Genomic DNA, 19,276 nt, shown 5'->3' with positions numbered 1-19,276 from the left:
GGAGCCTGGAGACAACGGAACAGGCCAAGTGGGTGGGGACATTCTTAAATCTAATGGTAAAGTTATTAAGATTGATACTTATTTACATATCACTCGTGTGTGTGTGTGTGTGTGTGTGTGTGTGGTTTTACCACTTCTTGCCTCTACTATTAAGTAACTTTGGGAGTCTAGGGTCCATCGTTAGATGGTTTATCTCTGGACAAACTACTTAACCTCTCAGGCCCTCAGTTCCTTCAGCTGAGAAATGTAGAAGTGGGACAAGGTAATCTCAAATGCCTCTCGCTGTGGGGTGAGTCTGTAGCCCTGTGATTGTTCTGTCACTCCAACTAGACCATCAGTTCTTTGAAGACAGAGCTCATTTTTACAATTCCCCAGCCGGGTTTTTTCCCCCAATTCCCACAGAGGTCTGCATAGGGTGATGACTCAGTCAAAATCACTAACTGCTTCCTGTTCTAGGGACCGAACACTTTTGAGTTTAAGCCGGCAGATGTGCGTGTGTGTGTGTGTGTGTGTGTGTGTGTGTGAGTGTATCTGTGTGCTAAGGCAGGGGCTCCATTCCGAGCTGCAGGGGCACTGTCTGAGGGCTCAGCATGGAGATCTGAGTACAGCAGGCCAGGGCTGCCATGGGTGCAGAGGTGAGGATTCGAGAGCCCAGGGTCGCAGAGTGGGTGCCAAATGAGGAGCGGCCTGAAGCAACTGTGTGCAGCAGAAGAGCTAAGAGGACTGGCCCATGCTGCTCAGAAAAGGACAGCACCCTCGGAAATGAAGGTGTTGAAGTGCTGAGAGGAGGAAGGGGCACAGGCTTTGCCTAAGCAAGGGCGTTACTGCTGCCACTCAAGCAGTCCGTCTACCCCATTGTTTGAGCAACCACATTATGCAGAACTCAGAACTGGGCTCTGTGAGGAGACCCATAAGAATGAAGAGTTACAGTCCCTGCCCCAGAGAAATTTCCAGGCTAATGAGGAGACAGCCACAGTAACTACATTTTCTGATCCAAGAGTAGGACATATAGACTGACAAGTATAAATATACTTTTGAAGTTAAACAAATGTAATGTTCATAATTGGGTGGTCCCTGAAGAAAAAAAAAACCCAGCCTGTGTTATCAACAATTAGATGGGACAGGCATACCCACAGGGAGAAACCCACAGCACACGTGGAAGGATAACTCAAGGGAAGCCGGGACAGCTGAGATCAACTGCATGTGTTATGTGCAAGAACAAATTAGCTTGACTGTTACCTTATGTCTCTAATAACCAAATGCCTATTGGACCAGTGGCCCCCTCAAAGTGAATCCCACTTATTTATGGGCATTCACAAAGGGGTGCCTCATACGTGTTCACACACTGTCTGTCATCGGCCGTCATTTGATGTCCTCCTTGCTCTCCTTCCTCTGCCCCAGCACCCCCCTCAGTTGTCCTTTATTCTATTCAGCTGCTTGAGAAGTCCCCCAAGTTCTCATTCATTCAATATTCAGCAACTGTCTGCTGAGTACCAACTATGTACCCGCCCTGTATGAAGAAGTGGGGCCACAGAGACAAATAAGACACAGCCCTTTGATCAAAGAGCTCTCTGTTTCTTAGGAGAGAAAGGCACAAAAGCAAATGACATAAGGTTCTATAGGTCTCCTCATCTTAAAAAGATCTGAAGCAGGACTGCAAATTGCTCATTCTCCACTCAGACATGCAGAGGAACTTCAGGGCCTTTGTGCCTTTGCAGTCGCTGTGATCTTCCGGTAAGCCTCCCACCCCCAGGGAAGGAGAAGAAACCTAAATGCAATCCATCTGGGTAAACTCAGTTGAACCTAAGCATTTGAACATTCTGCTTGGGCAGCTTAGGCAATTGCTCAGTCTTTCCAGTTTCCTGTTCAAACCCAGCTCCTCTCTAAGAAGGGTTAGGGTGAGTGTAGGTGGTGTGGCTTAGGTAACCTTGTGGCAACAGGGGGAGACAGCGTCCCTGGACCTATGTGGCCTTATCAGGATTCCCACTGGTCTCTGCACGAATCTACGTTGCTCACTGGTCTGATGAGCTCATGCTGACTCCCACCATAGCAGCTGGTGTCCCCAGCTGTTGCCTGCATAGTGTAGCCCCTTTGCTCCATGTTCAGCCTTGTGCCAGTTCTTTACCCTCTCTGCATCTCTGAGGGCCCTCAAGGGAGCTTGTGGGTACGTTGGGGCACTAGTATATTCTGCACAGGTATAAGGAGCCTATGGTCCACCCCCAGGGCAGGGGAAGGGAGATGTTGAGAACTTAGATCCCTCTTAGCTCTCCCTCTATCACATTTTTCTTTCCACAGTCCTTCAGGCTAAAAAAGACGGACTTCAGGCTATTTCCTGAACATCATATCCTCCTTTTACCCTCAGACAATAAGCCTCAAGCCCTAGCCATCACAAGCAAAAAAGGTCATTTGTCTACACTACAAAAGAACTCTAAGATCCGGTCCACGGGCTACTCATGATGCGTCAAAGGGGTAGATAAAAGAAATTAAAATATCCTTTTGTCTTTTACAAAGACTGGCTTTCAAGCCTTTCACCTTGCTGCTGACTCTAAAATACTATTTCAGATGTCAGAAGCTGAATATTGGCTTCCTCTTTTTCATTGTATACCTGCTGAAGCAACATTAACTCTTCCAGAGGCAGACTAGTGCCTTGAGCTGTCTAGCGAAAAGTAATAGACACAGAGGCGCAAAAGAAAAAATCTCATTTATATATTTCAGAATATTTTTTGGAGTTCCTCCATGAAGTTCAAAACCAGTGCTTGCCAACTCTTCTCCTCATCCTTCGACTCAGATGGACTGTGCAATGAGTCTTCAGTTCTAGAAACCTGGCCTACTCAGGCTGGAAAGAGAATATTTTGACAGGTAACTGCTGCTTTTACAAAATTAAGCCCAGGTTTAGAGATCATCAAGAGGAGAGTTGTAAACTTTGGTCTCACAAGATATAAAGATCCCTATAGGAATGAGAAAGAAGAAGAGGCAGGTAAAAAAAAAAGTTTAAAATGTCATCTCTGTAACAAAGATTTTCCTAGGCACTCTCTGTACTAAATCTTGTTCAACCTCCCAACAATTCCTACAAGCAAGCTACTCTTTCCCCCATTTACAGATGTGAAATCAGACATTTAACGAAGTTGTGAGCCCATCCCAAGATCACACAGTTTGTAAGCATACCTTCCACTGACAGCCCTCATGAGACAGTGTGGACGTGGTAATGAGGGGTCACAGTAGAGCTAGGGTGTTTCTCCTCATCACAGCCTCGAGACAAGAGGAGATGGCTAGGCTGTGAAGCTGATAACAGAACCCCAGGGTGCTGGCTATTAGGGTATTACCTTCATCTTTGTTCGGACATGTTCTAGAAAATAGGCTGGAGGCAGGGGAATGAACAAGGTGGCTTCTGGAATGAGGTCTCTAGCCTCTATGTGATTCTACGATAGGAGAGAAAATCCCAAGTAAGACCAGGACATGTATGAAAATAATAGAATTCAAGCCATTTTCCAATCTTCTTCCTTTAGGGTAAACAGGATTTTCCATCTCTTCAGCAGTTCTCTGGAGTCTGTCATCCCCCAGCTTTTTAAAAGCTCCTCTTCCTCCCTCTTCGGAGCTTGTTGGAGGTCTGTTCCTGGCACATGCCCTCCTTCACAGGAACAAGAAGGGTGAGGGGGAGACAGGATAGGTTGGGACACAAGCTCCAGTTTAGTGTATGTCCCAGCCCAGTCCCCTCATTAAGCCCAGATCCTCATCTCCCCCTGGGAGTGGGGCTCAACGCAGACAGTAAAGAACTGCTGGGCCCCGGGGGCCCATCACACTGGATCCACACCCGACATTATCTCCTAAGCAGATACCCCCTTCCGAACTGGGGATGTAGGGCTTTGAAACTAGAAAATGCCAGGTCTGAAAGAGAGGAAAGAACAAGTCCAGCAATACACAGAGCTCTGTGTATTCAGAGGGAAGTTGGCAGGGTTGTGTTCGGGCAGAGAAACTCCGAGTGGTACAAAGGGACGTGCCCAGAGTGGAGAAATCATGCTAATTGTCTGCATCAGAGCTGGAGAACGCCACCCAAAATGAAGAGAGAAAGAGGAGCCCTGTCCAGAGCCTTCAGTGCCCTGCGCCTCGCTCCTTTTATCTACCTTCTTCTGATCCAGACAGGTAGGAGACCAGAAGGGTAAGAAAGGGTCTGGAGAGGGGATCCAGGGCTTTCAAAAGTGAGGGAGGGGAGCGTTGAGGGCCAGAATGCCTTTGGAGTGGGAGGAGGGGAGAGAGCTCCCCTGCCGTGGGAAGCATCTCAGTGAATTCAGGCATTAGTGTTGAATGTATTTCTTCATTCTGTGTGCCTCCTGCCCGGCCCCTGCCCCCCTCCAAAGCATGACTTTGGAGCTCCCACGGCATTCAGTACATTAGATGGAGGGCAATGAGCCATCTCTTATGGGATGTCGTGTTGGCGTGGGCCAGTCCGGCATTCTTTCCAAGGGATTATGGTGGGGCTTGGAGGGGTGAAGGAAATCTTAGTTTTGTGCCTCCCCAACCCCCCATCCTGGCTTCTCTGAGTTTAAAACAGCAAGGGAGATGAAAGAAGCTTTGAGATATTAAGTCTCTTGGTTTTGGGTAGTGACTCAAATCTATTCATAACTCACCCCACGCCATAGACACCTACCTCCTGTACCGCCCCCTACCAACTCCTTGGAGAATTGATCTTATTTTAAATATACGCGTTTATGTGTGTGCGTATGAGCATGTGCATGTGCACACACATGCACACTATTCCAGAGAGCCTAGGAATTCACAATTTAGTTGGGCAAACAGATGCAGAGATCATTTGAATAAAATGTGGAAACTAATCTGTAGACAATGGAGAGGGAGGGGATTGAATGGTTTTTAATCTGGGGACTGACAGGCCAGCGTGTATTTCAGATAGCTCACTCTGCAGTGAGGTGTTGGAGAGGAAACTGGAGGCAAATGAGACAGGAAAGGAAGCTGTATCCGCTTGCTAGGGCTGCTGTAACAAAGAACCGCAAACTAGGGGGCCTTAAACAACAGAAATGGATTCTCTCACACTTCTGGAGGCTAAAAGTTCAAGATCAAGGTGTTGGCAAGGCCATACTCCCTCTGAAGGGGCTTGAGAAGGACCTATGCCAGACCTCTCTGCTAGCTTCTGGTAGTTCCCTGGCTTGTGGCAGCATAACTTCAATCTTCACATGACTCTCCCTGTGCCTATGTCTGTGTCCAAATTTCCCATTTTATTAAGGACACCAGTCACTTTGGATTAGCGGCCCACCCTACTCGAGTAGGACCTGCTTAGCTTATTACCTCTGCAATGACCCCATTGCCAAATAAGATCACATTCTGAGGTACTGGGAGTTAGGACTTCAGCATACGAATTTTAGGAGACACAATTAATCCATAACTAGGCTATTGCAATAGTTCAGGAGAGAAATAACATGGACTGGAAGTAGAATAAAGACGGAGGGAATGAGGCATGTTGAGATAATATTTTGGAGGGAAAGTCAAGATCCAGTGATTGATAGAAAGTGGGAGGATTCAGAGAAGGAGGTAGAGTTTTTGTGTGAAAGTTTAAGCAAAAAATGGGATAGGGTTGGGGGATATAAGACCCGTACAACGTTGGGGGTATCACCTCAAATGAGATGATAATTAGTATTGTCCATGTGGAAGTTGAAATGCCTATGAGACATCCGACACCGTGGGAAAATGTTAAACAGCCTGAAGCTGGGGGGCAAGCAGGTCAGGGTTGGAGAGAGGTATTTGAAAGCTATCAGCCCATAGGTGAGATTCAAAACAATGAAAATGGATAATATCACCTAGAAGGAGATAATGGGCTAAAAATGGAACATTGAGTAACCCCCAGATTTGTAGAGGAAAAAGAGCCCACTGAGGAGACCAAGAAGGAATAGTCAGAGAAACGGGGGAGAACTAGAAGACTGTGGTGTCCAGAAAGTCAAAGGAATTGGGAGTTTTCCGGAGAATCAACATCAAAGGTTTCAAAGAGGTCCAGTATAAGAAGGACCAAAAAGAGTCCATTGGCTATGGCAAGTAAGAGGTTACTATTAGTCTTAGTGAGAGCAGTCTCAGTGGAAATTATTATGAATTGAGGAAATAAGGAGAGCTGAAGACATAGAGACGGTAAATTGGGAATAGGAAGTGCAGAATGAAATATACAAATCACAGATGTCCCTAAACTCTTTCAAATCATCAAATGGTACGGAAAAACTTATAGAAAGATATTGTCAGTCACTGTGACTAAGCAAAAACAAAAGGTGACAAAGGATCTTCTGTGTGGGGAACATGTAACAATAAATATAGCAACAAAAATTCTAAATATAAACGATGCTAACAAGATATTAGTTATGACCTATGGCAGGTAAGAGGTAAATGCAGGATCAGGCCATTGTACTGCTGTAGACTCAAGAACAATAAAGAGCTGAGATTCTATAAGGAATTTCTGCCATCTTCAATACATTAGTTAAGAAAATACCAGCTTTTTACTATACAAGCCTATAACTAATACTTATCACTTCCACTGGTTCTATTGGCTAGAACTCAGTCATATGGCCATACCAAACTGCAAGGGAGGCTCGGAAATGTCGTTTTTAAGATTGGCACTGAAGAGGAGGCTGGACCTTGTGGCCCTGGCTCCCAAAGATTTACCTTAATCCCTTGTGCTTATAGCAGCAACCACCAAGCTAATCTTAGAGAAGTCATGCTCAGTCTTTAAGGCTCTGTCTCTAAAATATGGATGAATGAGGCTTTCCTAAATTCATCACAGCCCAATTCATGGAATATTCAAACAAGGCTTTTCTAGAGACTAGTATAGTAACTTACAGACATAAAACTACATGCCATAATCTAGATGTATGCTTTGCAAGATTTTACTCTCTAGGATCCTAGAATTATTTCATCCTCTAGAGACCCAATAGGAAGAAGCCTCTTGCTGAGGTTCCGCCCTTTTAGCCCTAAGATCACCTCCACATTGTAGGTGCTGTCTTTTTTTTTTTTTTTTTTGCAATTGAAAATTACACACAGGAAAATACATTTAGCATAAGGATACAGTTTGATGAACATTTGAAAAGTGGACAAACCCATGTAATTAGCCCCCCAGATCAAGAAATAAAACATTTCAGCACCTCAGAAGCATCCCCCATGCTGTTTCAGTTACTATTGCCCTCCCCCAGGGTTACAGTGTTATCCTGACTTCTAATACAGATTAATTTTCCATGTCTTTGAACTTGGAACTTGAACTTTGAACTTAAACTTGAACTTTATATAGATGGAATGATATATATGCATTCTTTTGTGTCTTCTTTCACTGAACACCAAATTTGCAAGATTCATCCATGTTATTTTTTGAACTGTAATTTATTTGGTCTCAGTGCTGTATAGTATTCCATTGTAGGAATATATGATCATTTATTTATCTATCCAACTTTGATAGACACTTTGGTTTTTTCCATTTTGGGGCTTTATGACTAGAGTTGTTAAAATTTATTCTAGGACATGTCTTTTGGTGAACAGATGTGCACATTTCTTTGGGGGATATACTTCTAAGAGTAGAATTGCTGAGTTTTATATGTGTTTAGCTCTGGTAGATATGGCCAAATTGCTTTCAAAAGTGGTTGTATCAATCTACATTCCTGCCATCAGTGTGTGAAAGTTCCAGATGTTCTACATCTTCACCAACAATTGTATCTTCTCTTTTTCATTTTAGCCATCCTAATGAGCATGAGGTGGTATCACATTGTAGTTTAAAATTGTGTTTCCATGATTATTAATGAAGTTGTGTCTTTTTCATATCTTTAGTAGCCATTTGGATATCCTTTTTTGTGAAGTACCTGTTCCAAGTCTTTTGCCCGCTTTCTAATGAGTATTCTGGATTTTTAAAACAATTACTGATTTGTAGGAGTTTAAAAAATATATTTGGATATGAGTCTTTTATAGGATATATGTATTGCAAATATCTCCTGCTGTATGCCTTGCCTTTTCACTCTCTTAATAGCGTCTTTTGATGAACAGAAGCTCTTTATTTTAGTAGGCACAATGTATCATTTTCTTCTTTTACGTGTATCAGTTTTGTGTCCTAAGAAATCTGTGTCTGCCTTAAAGATGTGGAGATATTCTTCTATGTTTTCTTTTTAAAACGTTATTGTTTTACTTTTCACATTTAGATCTACAATCTGTCTGGAATTGATATTTGTATAAGGTGTGAGGGAAGGGTCAAGATTCATTTTTTTCCTACATGGCCCAGCACTATATATTGAAAAAACAAAATCATTTCCTGACTGCAGTGCAGAGTCATTTTTATTATAGTTGAGTGATCAGATATAAGTCTGGTTTTGGACTCCCTGTTCTGTTCCATTGATCTATTTGTCTATCCTTGTGCCAATATTACAAAGTAAACTTCCTGGGATTTTCATTGGTACCATATTAAATTTCTAAGTCAGTTTTCGAGAATTGACGGCTTAACGATAGTGATTGTTCCAATCCAAAACATGGAAAATCTCTGTGTGCCATCTTGATATCTATTAGCTAGGTACGCATTACTGAACATCCACATTCTTTAGAGTGTAGACAAAAAGCTACCAAGACTCCTCTCTTCCTGGATCCCGAGGGCCTTCTTCACAATTTCTGTTTCCTGATTTTCTCCTACATTTCTGAGTGGTTGACATTCAAAACGACTTCGAACTCTTGTAGGTCTTTGTGGGTCTCAAGAGGATAACAGCATAAGAATAAAACACAATAACCCCAACATGTGTACAATCAGTGGTGCCCCTATATATTAGGAGCAGAGGAGGGGGTTGTTTTCCCAGAGCATCATTCATTAGGAAGGATAGTAAAAACCGAAAGCAATATTTTTGACCTTTTAGAAACCATGCATTGTGCTGCTCTTGGATTATTGTATGCAGTTCTGGTTACCACACCTTAAAAAAGAAATAACATAGTTGGAGGAAGACTAGAGAAGGGTATCTGTGATGCCCAAAGGGATGGAGGGACTTCCTCGTGGAGACAGATCCAAACAAGACAAAAACCCCTTCAGATAAAAAGTGACATAACTGCAGTCCGTGGTGTTAGAGGGTATTGATTAGGTGTATATAGACCAAATTCAAGAATACACATTTGGCACCATCTCATTGGCACTTTTAAAAGGTAAATTTAAGGTAAATACTGGTAAAAGAAAACTTTTACCCAGCAAAAAGAAGCAAAAATGAGTAGACGATGATTTCTTTCAAGGAAGAGACTCTTAAAGGAACACAAGGCTATTGGCAGGTACATTCTTATACTTCAAAGTTTGACATTCCTTGGTGTCAGAGTAGGTCAAAATCCTGCTTGACCAGGGGCCATTTACCTGACCCATATGGCATTATTTAAGTTGAGAGGCACACCTTGCTTCCATATCAATTTCCTTTTGTTCAGCCTCGGGTGGGAACAGAGACTTTCTATATAATGATGCCTCAGAGACCAAGGACAATGATTAAGTTAATCGCTTCTCAAGGTTGAATAGTCCTAATCCCTTTCATTTCTACACGGTTTGTAGTTGTTAGCCATTTCATCATTTCTGTGTCCTGTTTGGGCACTTGTCCCAGTTCCCTGTGTCCTTTGAAAGTTGTGGAACCCTGAACTTAATACCAACTCCAATTTTGGAGAAACAGAGTTTTGGGAAAGTGTTTGCTCAGCAAAATGTTCTCTGTCAGCTTCTGAGAAAGACTGTTCCATTCACTTCTGAACACATGTACATATACCTTGCAACTCGTGGGCGTACCCACATTCACAGGCATGAGGATGGCATCCACTAGAGAAGGGGAGGGCTAGGGCAATCCCTAAGCTTTATCTTCTCCAATGTTTTTATCCAGAAGAAATCAAGTTTAAACTGGCAGAAAGAACAGACTTGAGGGGCAAATGACCTAAAAAAGGATTACTGGGACCTTGTATGAGACGGAAGAGAGTGGACACAGGGGAAGCTCAACGGAGGGCTTAAGGATCATGTGGTCAAATGCATTTCAGTCTGATACACAGAGCCATAGGGATTCCTAGTAGCTCCCCAAGTTATTGGAAAGGACAAGACCCTGGTCTCCACCACGTCTTCTACCAAAGCAGGTGGTCTGGAACCAAATTTCCTTTCTTTTCATTTTTATACAGGGTTTTGTGGGAATAAAAACACCTTTAATAGAAAATATTTGAAAACAGTTGATTTTTTCCATTCTATAGCCTCCCAATTAAGATTCCTCTCAATAACAAGCATATAATATCCATACATACAGCAGCTTTAATCCTTAGAGTAATTTCTTCCATGCTTAAGGTTTTATGAGTCTAACATACCTGGCAGGTAATGGATCATAGAATGTCAGAGTTGGGGAGGCCTCCAGAGACCATCTGGTCCCATCACCTGATTATACAAAGGAGGAAACTGACACAGAGAGGAATGAAAGAGTAGTCAGTTGGACTTTCTTTGATCACTTCCAAAGATGAGGAGCTCACTACTTAACAAAGTACTTGTTCCAAAAATGAATTGAGTATGTTTAGGAAATTAAATTTGCTTTGATCTTCACAACTAACCTTTTAGTTGAATTGCTTCCTGGTTTGGTCTGGGTCCTCTAGGCACCAGGAATAAGGAATGGTACAGTATAGCTCAGGTTCCCTACCTCTAAACTGCAGCAGTAGCTGAGTGGGAAATAGGGGTGAGAAAGAAAGAGGGAACCTCAGGGGCAATGACAGTCAAAAGAAGAAGCTGACATGTATGTGTTTATTCAGCTAAACTCAGCCCTGTTCCCAACTGCCATCCTCTCCAGAAGACCCTCCTTTGGGTGGCCGTATTTCTCTACAAGGCCAGGTGACAGCAATGAATAGCATCTGTTTGGGCCCCAAAGCTCCTAAGAGATCTCTAACATATGAGATGTATCTTTGGATGGGACAGCCATTGGACAAGATGGTAAAATCCCAGAGTTTCAGGGCTGGAATGAACCCATGAGACAGACCATCCAGGTTACCACTCATTTTACCTATAGGAGATCTGAGCACCGAACAGATAAGTGACTTCTCATAGGTCACAAGCCAACAATACAGCCCAAATCTCTGATGTTTATTCTTGTGTTCCCTCCCCTACACAGTAACTGACACACATATTGTGCTTTACCACCTCATGAACTTGATGAGGAAGTCATCAAGTCATTGTCATTGTTAGGATCCTTATTTTCTAAATGAGAAGAATGAGGCCTAGCAAGATCCTTTGCCCAAATCCATGCAGCCAGGAAGGGGTGGAGCCAAGTCTTACAAGGCTTTCTCATTCCAAACTCTGTTCTACCCATCCCAAATTCCTCATCCGTGGAGGATGCACATTGGGCTGGAGTTTGGGTGAATTTCCAAAGCCGTCTACACAGTTTCAGGACTGTTCTGAACTGAGCAGTTCTACTAAGATGCTACATGCAGCTGGGGCAAGGACAGGGGAGGTTCTTGGTATGACTAGAAAGTGGTACAGTTGTCTTCAGTCTCCTCAGCTTCCCCTTTATTGGCACCATCTTGTGGCACACTCCTTTCTTTGTGAATCTATGTTCTCATGCTTTCTCCATCCCCCCACTCTTCCTATCCCCAATCAAGAAGTAAATGGGACAAACTCACCCTCAAGTCTAATGACCTATAAGCTTCACTGGGTAGGGATGTCTTTCTGTTTTGCTCATTGATATATCCCAAGAACAGAGAAAGTGCCTGGCACATGGGAGATACTCAGTAATTATTTCTATGAATGGAGCAATAGGATGTGGGTTAGCTAGAATCTTCCTCAAGAGAAAGGCAATAGGGAAAACCGTCAGAGGCGGAGGGCCAGAGGGAAGAAAAGACTGAGGTAGTGGGATGTGTATGAGGGAAGATGGAGTAGCAGAGGCACCCAGAGCTACAGTGGGAGAAGAGATGGCACCAAAGGGTAAAAAGGAAAGACTGACAAGGAGTGAAGGGCCCAGAGGGTGAGGCATGGAGAGATCAGAGAACTTAAAGGTGGGAGTGGGGTAAGGAGCAAAGGGCCTGACACTGCTCTCTTGCCATGGGCCTCTGTTCACAGAGCCCCTGGAAGGGGTGAACATCACCAGCCCAGTGCGCCTGATCCATGGCACAGTGGGGAAGTCAGCCCTGCTTTCCGTGCAATACAGCAGCACCAGCAGCGACAAGCCTGTGGTAAAATGGCAGCTGAAGCGGGACAAGCCAGTGACTGTGGTACAGTCTATTGGCACAGAGGTCATTGGCACCCTGCGGCCAGACTATCGAGATCGCATCCGCCTCTTTGAAAATGGCTCCCTGCTTCTCAGCGACCTGCAGCTGGCTGATGAGGGCACCTATGAGGTGGAGATCTCCATCACAGATGACACCTTCACCGGGGAGAAGACCATCAACCTCACTGTAGATGGTAAAGTGCTCTGGCAGGGAAAGAGGTGGGACTAGCGACTGGGACTGGGGCAAGGTCTGCCCAGCACTCTAGCTGGACGCAGGAAAACCAACACAAAAAGCTACTTGGGAGCTGAGAGTGAGCCCATTCGACATTAGAAGTTGGCAGATAAGCAGAGCTAAGACACATAGCGCGCTTACTATGTGCCAGAAACTATTCTAAGTGTTTTGCATATATTGACTCATTTAATGCTTACAATAATTTAGGGATATTTATATCATTATCTTCATTGTGCATGTGGGGAAACTGAGGCACAAAGAGGTTGAGTAACTTGCCTAAAGTCACGCAGCTAGTAAGTGATAGAGCCAATATTTGAACAGACAGTTGCACGTAGACTTAGCCCAATTAAAATACGTTCCAGACTGGGTCAGTTTAAGACATCTTGGAAAGGTGTTTGGGAAGAAAGGAAGGGAAAGTAAGGGCAGGGTCCATGGCTGTCTTGTTCAGCATTGTACTTCCTGAACTTAGCACGTGCTCAACAAATAGTTGGTAAATAAATGAGTGAGTGAATGAATGAATAGCTGGATGTATGGATTATGGCAAAGAATTGGACTGACGATTTCTGAAGGGGCCTCTCAGACCATAAATTGAGTTGTGATGTGTTGGAAAGTAGAGAATTATAATGGGGAAGGGAGATGCTTTTTGGCCCATGGCTCACAGGCTCCCCAACTCCTGGGGCTTAGTGCCCATTTCAAGACCACAGGTGTTAGTGGCCTCGACCACTGTGCTGGAGCTCAGCGAGGACTTCACCCTGAACTGCTCGCACGAGAATGGCACCAAGCCCAGCTACACCTGGCTGAAGGATGGCAAGCCCCTCCTCAATGACTCGAGAATGCTCCTGTCCCCTGACCAAAAGGTGCTCACCATCACCCGTGTGCTCATGGAGGACGACAACCTGTACAGCTGTGTGGTAGAGAACCCCATCAGCCAGGGCCGCAGCCTGCCCATCAAGATCACCGTATACAGTGAGTGTCCCTGCATGCCCTCCCTCAGGACTCAAAATCTTGAGAGGCAGGTGCCAATAAGGGGCTAGGGACATCCCAGAGAGAGTGCCACTGGAGGGAGAGAGAGGCAGAGATGGGTCAACTCTCCGTGGTGGACAGCAACTGATGGGAAATGGGCTCTGGGCAAGCTCCGCCACTGGCCAGCCATGCTGCCTGGGGCTCCTTTCCTCTTCCTTCCGCCTCAGGAAGCTCTCCTCACCACACCCAATGCCCCCTCTGAAGGCTCTCCCACCTCCACCTCTCCCTAGGAAGAAGCTCCCTCTACATCATCTTGTCCACAGGAGGCATCTTCCTTCTTGTGACCTTGGTGACAGTCTGTGCCTGCTGGAAACCCTCCAAAAAGTCTAGGTAACTCTCCAGTTTCCACCCCCCAAGCACCCTAATCCTTCACTCCACTGAACCCCAAGCTCTATGTTTTTCTTAGTTTCTTTAAATGCCTTTCCTCCCAGGAGATCCATCTTACCATTGTGTGTGTCATAGACAGAACCACAGCCTGTGTTCTCAACCCTCAACAACCCCAGCACGACTAATGATGGTTTCACTTGTAGGGCACCTTTTGTGGGCCAGGCACTGTGCTTGTGACTGCAGTGCTACCTTTTAAGTATGATTATCTGCAGTTTACAGATAATGATGCTGAGACTCAGATTGGTTAAATGACTTGCCCATAGTCACAACACTAGCAGCAGACTCAGGATGCAAACCTAGATGCGATTCATTCCAAAGTTTACAGAGTATCTCACTCCCACCACACCCAGTCCATCTTCCTCTTACGAGACCTCTTTTACAACCATCAGATCCCCCTCGTGTGCCCACCCTAGACTTTCTGCTGCTCACACTCCATAGCTCTGTTCATGGGTGGTGGGTTGACTTGCAGGAAGAAGAGGAAGCTGGAAAAGCAAAACTCCCTGGAATATATGGATCAGAATGATGACCGCCTGAAACCCGAAGGTGAGCTCCCAGCCACCCACTCACCCGTCCCAGCGGCACTCAGATCAGTGGGCTGCTGGGAAAAGGCAGAACTGGGAGACAAGGAAGCCAGCTCTGCAGGGCCCCTTCCTCCACCAACTGCACGAAGACTGCAGAGCAGGGAGAGGTGCAGCCAAGGTAGGACCCTGGGTATCCTTTGGTGGAGGTTGTGGTGGGGCCTCAACTGGCCACTTGGGGAGCAAAGAGTTTAGGTGCTGGCTGGTGGAAGGGTTCTGTACCTGGGCCAGCCACCCTGTTCTTTGCCCTATGCAGCAGACACCCTCCCACGAAGTGGAGAGCAGGAACGGAAGAGCCCCATGGCACTCTATATCCTGAAGGACAAGGTGAGCGGCTCTGGGCTGGGTGCCCGACGAATGAGCATTGAGCCCTTACCACATGCCTGGTGATAGGTAGCCATACCATATTGATGTCTCTTTATAGTACTCAGAATAACCCTGAGAAATGTTTGTGTCATCCTCCCTTCAGAGATTAGAAATGTAAGGCTGACAGGTGAAATGACTTGCCCAGATCAAACAAGTAAACAAATGGCAGGGCTAGGCTTTGGACATCAACTCTGGCGATTTCCCCACTAAGCCACAACTAACTCTTTCCCAGGCTGTCCAAGGCAGGTGGAAAGAGAGAATAAGGGGACAAAGCACTCACGCTAATGCATTTCAACATTTACTGAGCACCTCATTATGCTCATTATGTAAGCATAACGTTATGTGCCAGGCACCATGCTAAGTGTCATGTGTTGCTCCGAAAACCACCTGTGACTGCGGCCTTCCAAGAGGTGGGAGTTGGGAGGGAACTGTGTCTCCTTCACCTGAGTATTCCCAGCGCCCTCGAACACCAGGCGCGCTCCCAGACCCGCTGGCTGTCCTCTCGCTGATCCCTGCGGTGCGTGTCCTTGCAGGACTCTCCAGAGCCCGACGAGAACCCCACGCCCGAGTCTCGAGATCGGAGCGCGACAGAGCCCGGCCCGCCAGGCTACTCCGTGTCGCCGGCAGTACCCGGCCGCTCTCCGGGGCTGCCCATCCGCTCCGCCCGCCGCTACCCGCGGTCCCCAGCGCGCTCCCCCGCCACCGGTCGGACGCACACGTCGCCGCCCCGGGCCCCAGGCTCGCCCGGCCGCTCGCGCAGCGCCTCGCGCACACTGCGGACTGCCGGCGTGCACCTGATCCGCGAGCAAGACGAGGCCGGCCCGGTGGAGATCAGCGCCTGAGCCGTCTCGGAGCCCCCGGGAGGCGCTCGCGCCCTGCAGCCCGCGGCCGGGGGAGGGCCGGGTAGCTGGGCCGCCGCCTGCGAGGGGCGACTGGAGGTCCCCGCGGGGGCGCGCGGGTCTCGCGTGTGGACGAATGCGAGCGCGCGCGGATGGGTGGTCGCTGCGGGGCGGCCGAGAGTGGATCTGGTGATGAAACCGAATCGCGTTTGCTGCGGGTTCACTGGCTGTGTCCTCGGCGGGTATGGCTTGTGCCCTCTTAGGACCATAGAGATTATTAAATTTCCGGCCCAATCCCCCAAGGATCTTATGGAAACTAACATCAGTAACCTAACCCCTGTGACTATCCTGTGCCCTTCCTAGGGAGTTCTCATGCTTCTCACCCACTTCCCTTCCCTCCGAACGAACTCCTGGTTCCTGGGGCACTTTTTTTGGCCGTCCCAGATTTGAGGCCACTTGCCCAAAACGCACAACTGTCACACACTAAGGGGAAGTCAGAGGCCGGTTACTGAGTGTGCAGGGGCTGTTGTGGGCATCGGAGGAATCGCTGTGAAGGCAGTGCCCTGGGGGACCCTTCTCTGGGCACCTGGTACCTGGGCACCTACCAGCTGGTGAGGAAGGAGCTGAAGTAGGTTGATGTCCCCCTGACCTGGGCCCTAGCAAGGGCAAAGGACTCAAGCCTCCAGTGCTTGACCTTCTCCCAGAGCCTCCCTTAGCAGCGTGCCAAGCATTCTTCCCGTTTCTATTCCTATAAAGAAGGGGGTCTCACTCACTTCCTGGCCCGGAAAGCTGGATTATGTGAAGAACTGTTTTTTAACCCCTCACACTTATGCCTTCTCCCTGGCTTCTTTAAACAAGCCTTTCAAACAATCATTATCCCCAGAAAGGTTGTTGGGCCTTCTCCTGCTGTAAGAGAAATGGTGGGAGGAGGAGGAGGCTTATTGTCCCCGGGCATGTCAGGGCGGACTTGAGCCAACCCTTGACCTCCCGTCTCCCACCTGCCCTGCCCCCAGATGCTCGCATCCCAGGAGACAGGACAGGAGCAGACTCCCTAATCACACAAATGTCAGAATACAGAGAGGTTGGGTCACTGTGTAGCCAGGCCATGCCCATGCCCCCGCCTCTTGACCAGTTCATAGGAGAGACAATAATCTACTGTGTGAGGAGAGAGGGCAATTAAAAATCTGGAAGAGAAGGAGGTCCTCTGTGTGTTCTGTCCTCTCCTCCCTGATGCCTCTCGGGGTCCTTGCATCCCTGGCACCTCCCCAACCTCCTAAGCTCCAGCTCTGACCCTCCACCATCCCACAGAGCAACTCCCAAGGCCCCTGTTCCCCACCACTCCACACAGGGGAAGTTTTGTCACAGCCCCAAGGGCAACAACATCTCTAGTTGGCTCCCCCACACTTGCCTGGACAGCAGGACCCTCCCAGTTCCCTGTCCCTGCGCACCTCTCCAGGTTCTTTTGGGCAAGTTTGCTTTTGCAGGTCCTTTTAGTTAGCCAGAACCCCTCCCCTAGCCTTCCCAGGTGCCTCAGCCAGAATGAGATAATGTGTGCAGGGGAAAGTTGCTCAGGCAGGTAGGAGAAGGGGTACGTGGTGGTCAACCTTGAGAGGCAGGAGTGAAGGTTAAGGTGAGATGAGAGCATGCAGTACTCCATACCCTGCTGCTGAATCCCTGAGGGGCCAGCTTCCCAGGTTTAAGCCAAATCTGCCTTAAATGGCGGGGTGGGGGCGGGGGGGGGGGATAAGTAAGGAAGTGGTTTGGTTTGGTTTTGATCTTCATCTTTGTATTACTAGCATCTAGCAGAGTGCTTAGCACATACTGGATGCTCAATAAACTTTTGATGAAATGAAATGGCAACTTTATTCCACTTGAGCAAGGAGAACAAAACAAACAGCTTAAAAATACCAGTCATTGCCCTTTTCTCTTTTCTTCTCATCTTCCTTCACCATCCTTCACCCTCTTTGCAAACCCCAAATTGTCCACTCCCAAATCATCACTCACTCATCCAATCATTCATTCATTCTTTCAAGTGTTCTTCCATTTATTCAACAAACATTTGTTAACCTACCATGGCCCAAGCCCTGTGCTAGACACAGGGGAAACAGCGTAACTATGCCATGACCTCTCCCAGAAGACAGCTTCATGGGGGAAGACAGACACATAAGCAGATTATTACAACTCAGTGTGGAAAATACAATGACAGAGGTAGATACAGGGTACTCTGGGAGCAAGTAAGAGGGACATCTAACCCAGATTAAGAGTTGTCAGCAAAGGTATCTTGGAGGAGAACAGGCCTGAGCTTAGTCTTAGAAAGATTAGTTAGTTAATCAAGTGAAAAAAAAGGATGAAAAGACACATATTCCAGGCAGAAGGGGCAGCATGTCTAAAAGTTTGGAAGTGTAGGTGAGTCCAGACTACTTAGCACTCAGAGAACAGTGATTACCCAGAGGCAAATGCTTCTATCCGCACTGTATAGAAGACTAGACTGGGGCCAGTGGCAAGGTAGGAAGCTGAACCTGAGACTAAGTCTGAGATTAAGACTAACCAAAGATGCGTTGACAACGAAAGGTCATTAAACACAGAAGGAAATAAATAACCGTGAATGAGAGTCAGCAGATAAAAGAAGCAATAGATTTAGACCCCCAAGGCTTTCAGACATTGAAATTGTCAGATATAAAATATAAAATAATTATGAAAAGCTTGAAGAAATAAAAGACAAAATTACAAAAATGAACAAGCAACAAAAGACTAGCAAAAGTGACCAAATTTGAAAAGGAACAAAATAGAACTTTTCAATCAAAATGTAATTTATTGAAACAAAAATGTAAAAGAAAGAGTTAAACAGCACATTAAATATAGCTGAAGAGAGTTAGTTATTTGGAAGATGTATCTGAAGAGATTTTTTAGAATAAGGCACAGACAGACAAGGAGATGAAAAATACGAAAAAGAGATTAAGGGATATGGCATGTAGAATGAAAAGGTCTAAGCCATGTTTCATCCAGAGCTCAAAGGGGAGACTAGAGAGATGAAGGAGAGGCAATATTTTAAGAGTAATGACTGAAATTTTTGTAGAACTCATAACAAACATAAATACACAGATATAGGAAGGTTAACATACAAGATATATAAAACAATGTCACACCTACATAAAACTGGTAAAACTGGAGGATACACGAGATTAAGAGGTATTAAAAGCACTCAGAGAAAAAAAGATGGATCTTACACATTTAGACAACAGTAATAATGGAAATCTTGAGAAAGTGGAATAATATCTTCAAAATATTGAGCAAAAATAACTATTAACCCAGAATACTGTACCTATCAAAGCAATCTTCCAAATATGAAGGTAAAATCAAGATATTATCAGATAAACAAAAACTACAGTTTACCACTACTAAAAGAACTCCTAAAAGACGTATTTTAGGTAGAGGAAAAATTATTCCACAAGAAGGGTTTGAGATAGGTAGGCAAATCTAAATAATGCCTTATAAAATGACAATAATGATATGTAATTTGTGGTTTCCAAAACCTGACAGATAAAATACAAGAAAACAATAGGAGGAGAGTTTTCAGAATTAAACTATTCCAAGGTCCTTGAATTCTTTGGGGAGGGGAAGATGATAAGGATATTAACTTCAGATTTTATTAAG

The 19,276-nt window shown here is 45.9% G+C and overlaps 2 protein-coding genes across 3 annotated transcripts; one reads left to right on the top strand and one right to left on the bottom strand.

Annotated features, from left to right (window-relative positions):
- The first annotated feature begins 1,627 nt into the window (after positions 1 to 1,627).
- On the top strand, positions 1,628 to 16,817 carry HEPACAM (hepatic and glial cell adhesion molecule). Of its 2 annotated transcripts, none has more exons than XM_008535997.2 (9): positions 1,628 to 1,734; positions 2,716 to 2,859; positions 3,507 to 4,140; positions 12,050 to 12,391; positions 13,114 to 13,395; positions 13,683 to 13,782; positions 14,309 to 14,382; positions 14,674 to 14,744; positions 15,317 to 16,817. In XM_008535997.2, the coding sequence occupies exons 3-9, from the start codon at positions 3,621 to 3,623 to the stop codon at positions 15,623 to 15,625; spliced, it is 1,698 nt and encodes a 565-aa protein (XP_008534219.2). In that variant the 5' UTR covers positions 1,628 to 1,734; positions 2,716 to 2,859; positions 3,507 to 3,620; the 3' UTR covers positions 15,626 to 16,817. The 2 variants fall into 2 exon arrangements, with proteins under 2 accessions (XP_008534219.2, XP_070479450.1); XM_070623349.1 differs by having other exon boundaries at positions 1,630 to 1,734; positions 14,309 to 14,538.
- Positions 16,689 to 17,537, bottom strand: HEPN1 (hepatocellular carcinoma, down-regulated 1). The gene is given in 3 exon segments (XM_008536000.2): positions 16,689 to 16,886; positions 16,889 to 16,947; positions 17,531 to 17,537. Coding segments are annotated over 3 exon segments (264 nt in total).
- Between the last annotated feature and the right edge of the window lie 1,739 nt (positions 17,538 to 19,276).

The sequence above is a fragment of the Equus przewalskii genome, chromosome 6, assembly GCF_037783145.1.
Source record: "Equus przewalskii isolate Varuska chromosome 6, EquPr2, whole genome shotgun sequence".
In the NCBI taxonomy this organism is placed as follows: domain Eukaryota; kingdom Metazoa; phylum Chordata; class Mammalia; order Perissodactyla; family Equidae; genus Equus; species Equus przewalskii.
This window is presented reverse-complemented; position numbering and strand designations above follow the sequence as displayed.

Excerpts from the sequence above, each read along its gene's own strand:
- HEPACAM (XM_070623349.1), top strand. The coding sequence starts at position 3,621 with ATGCCCTCCTTCACAGGAACAAGAAGGGTGAGGGGGAGACAGGATAGG. Across the intron at positions 12,392-13,113 it reads CATCAACCTCACTGTAGATG|TGCCCATTTCAAGACCACAG; the intron begins GTAAAGTGCTCT and ends CCTGGGGCTTAG. Across the intron at positions 14,745-15,316 it reads TCTATATCCTGAAGGACAAG|GACTCTCCAGAGCCCGACGA; the intron begins GTGAGCGGCTCT and ends GTGTCCTTGCAG.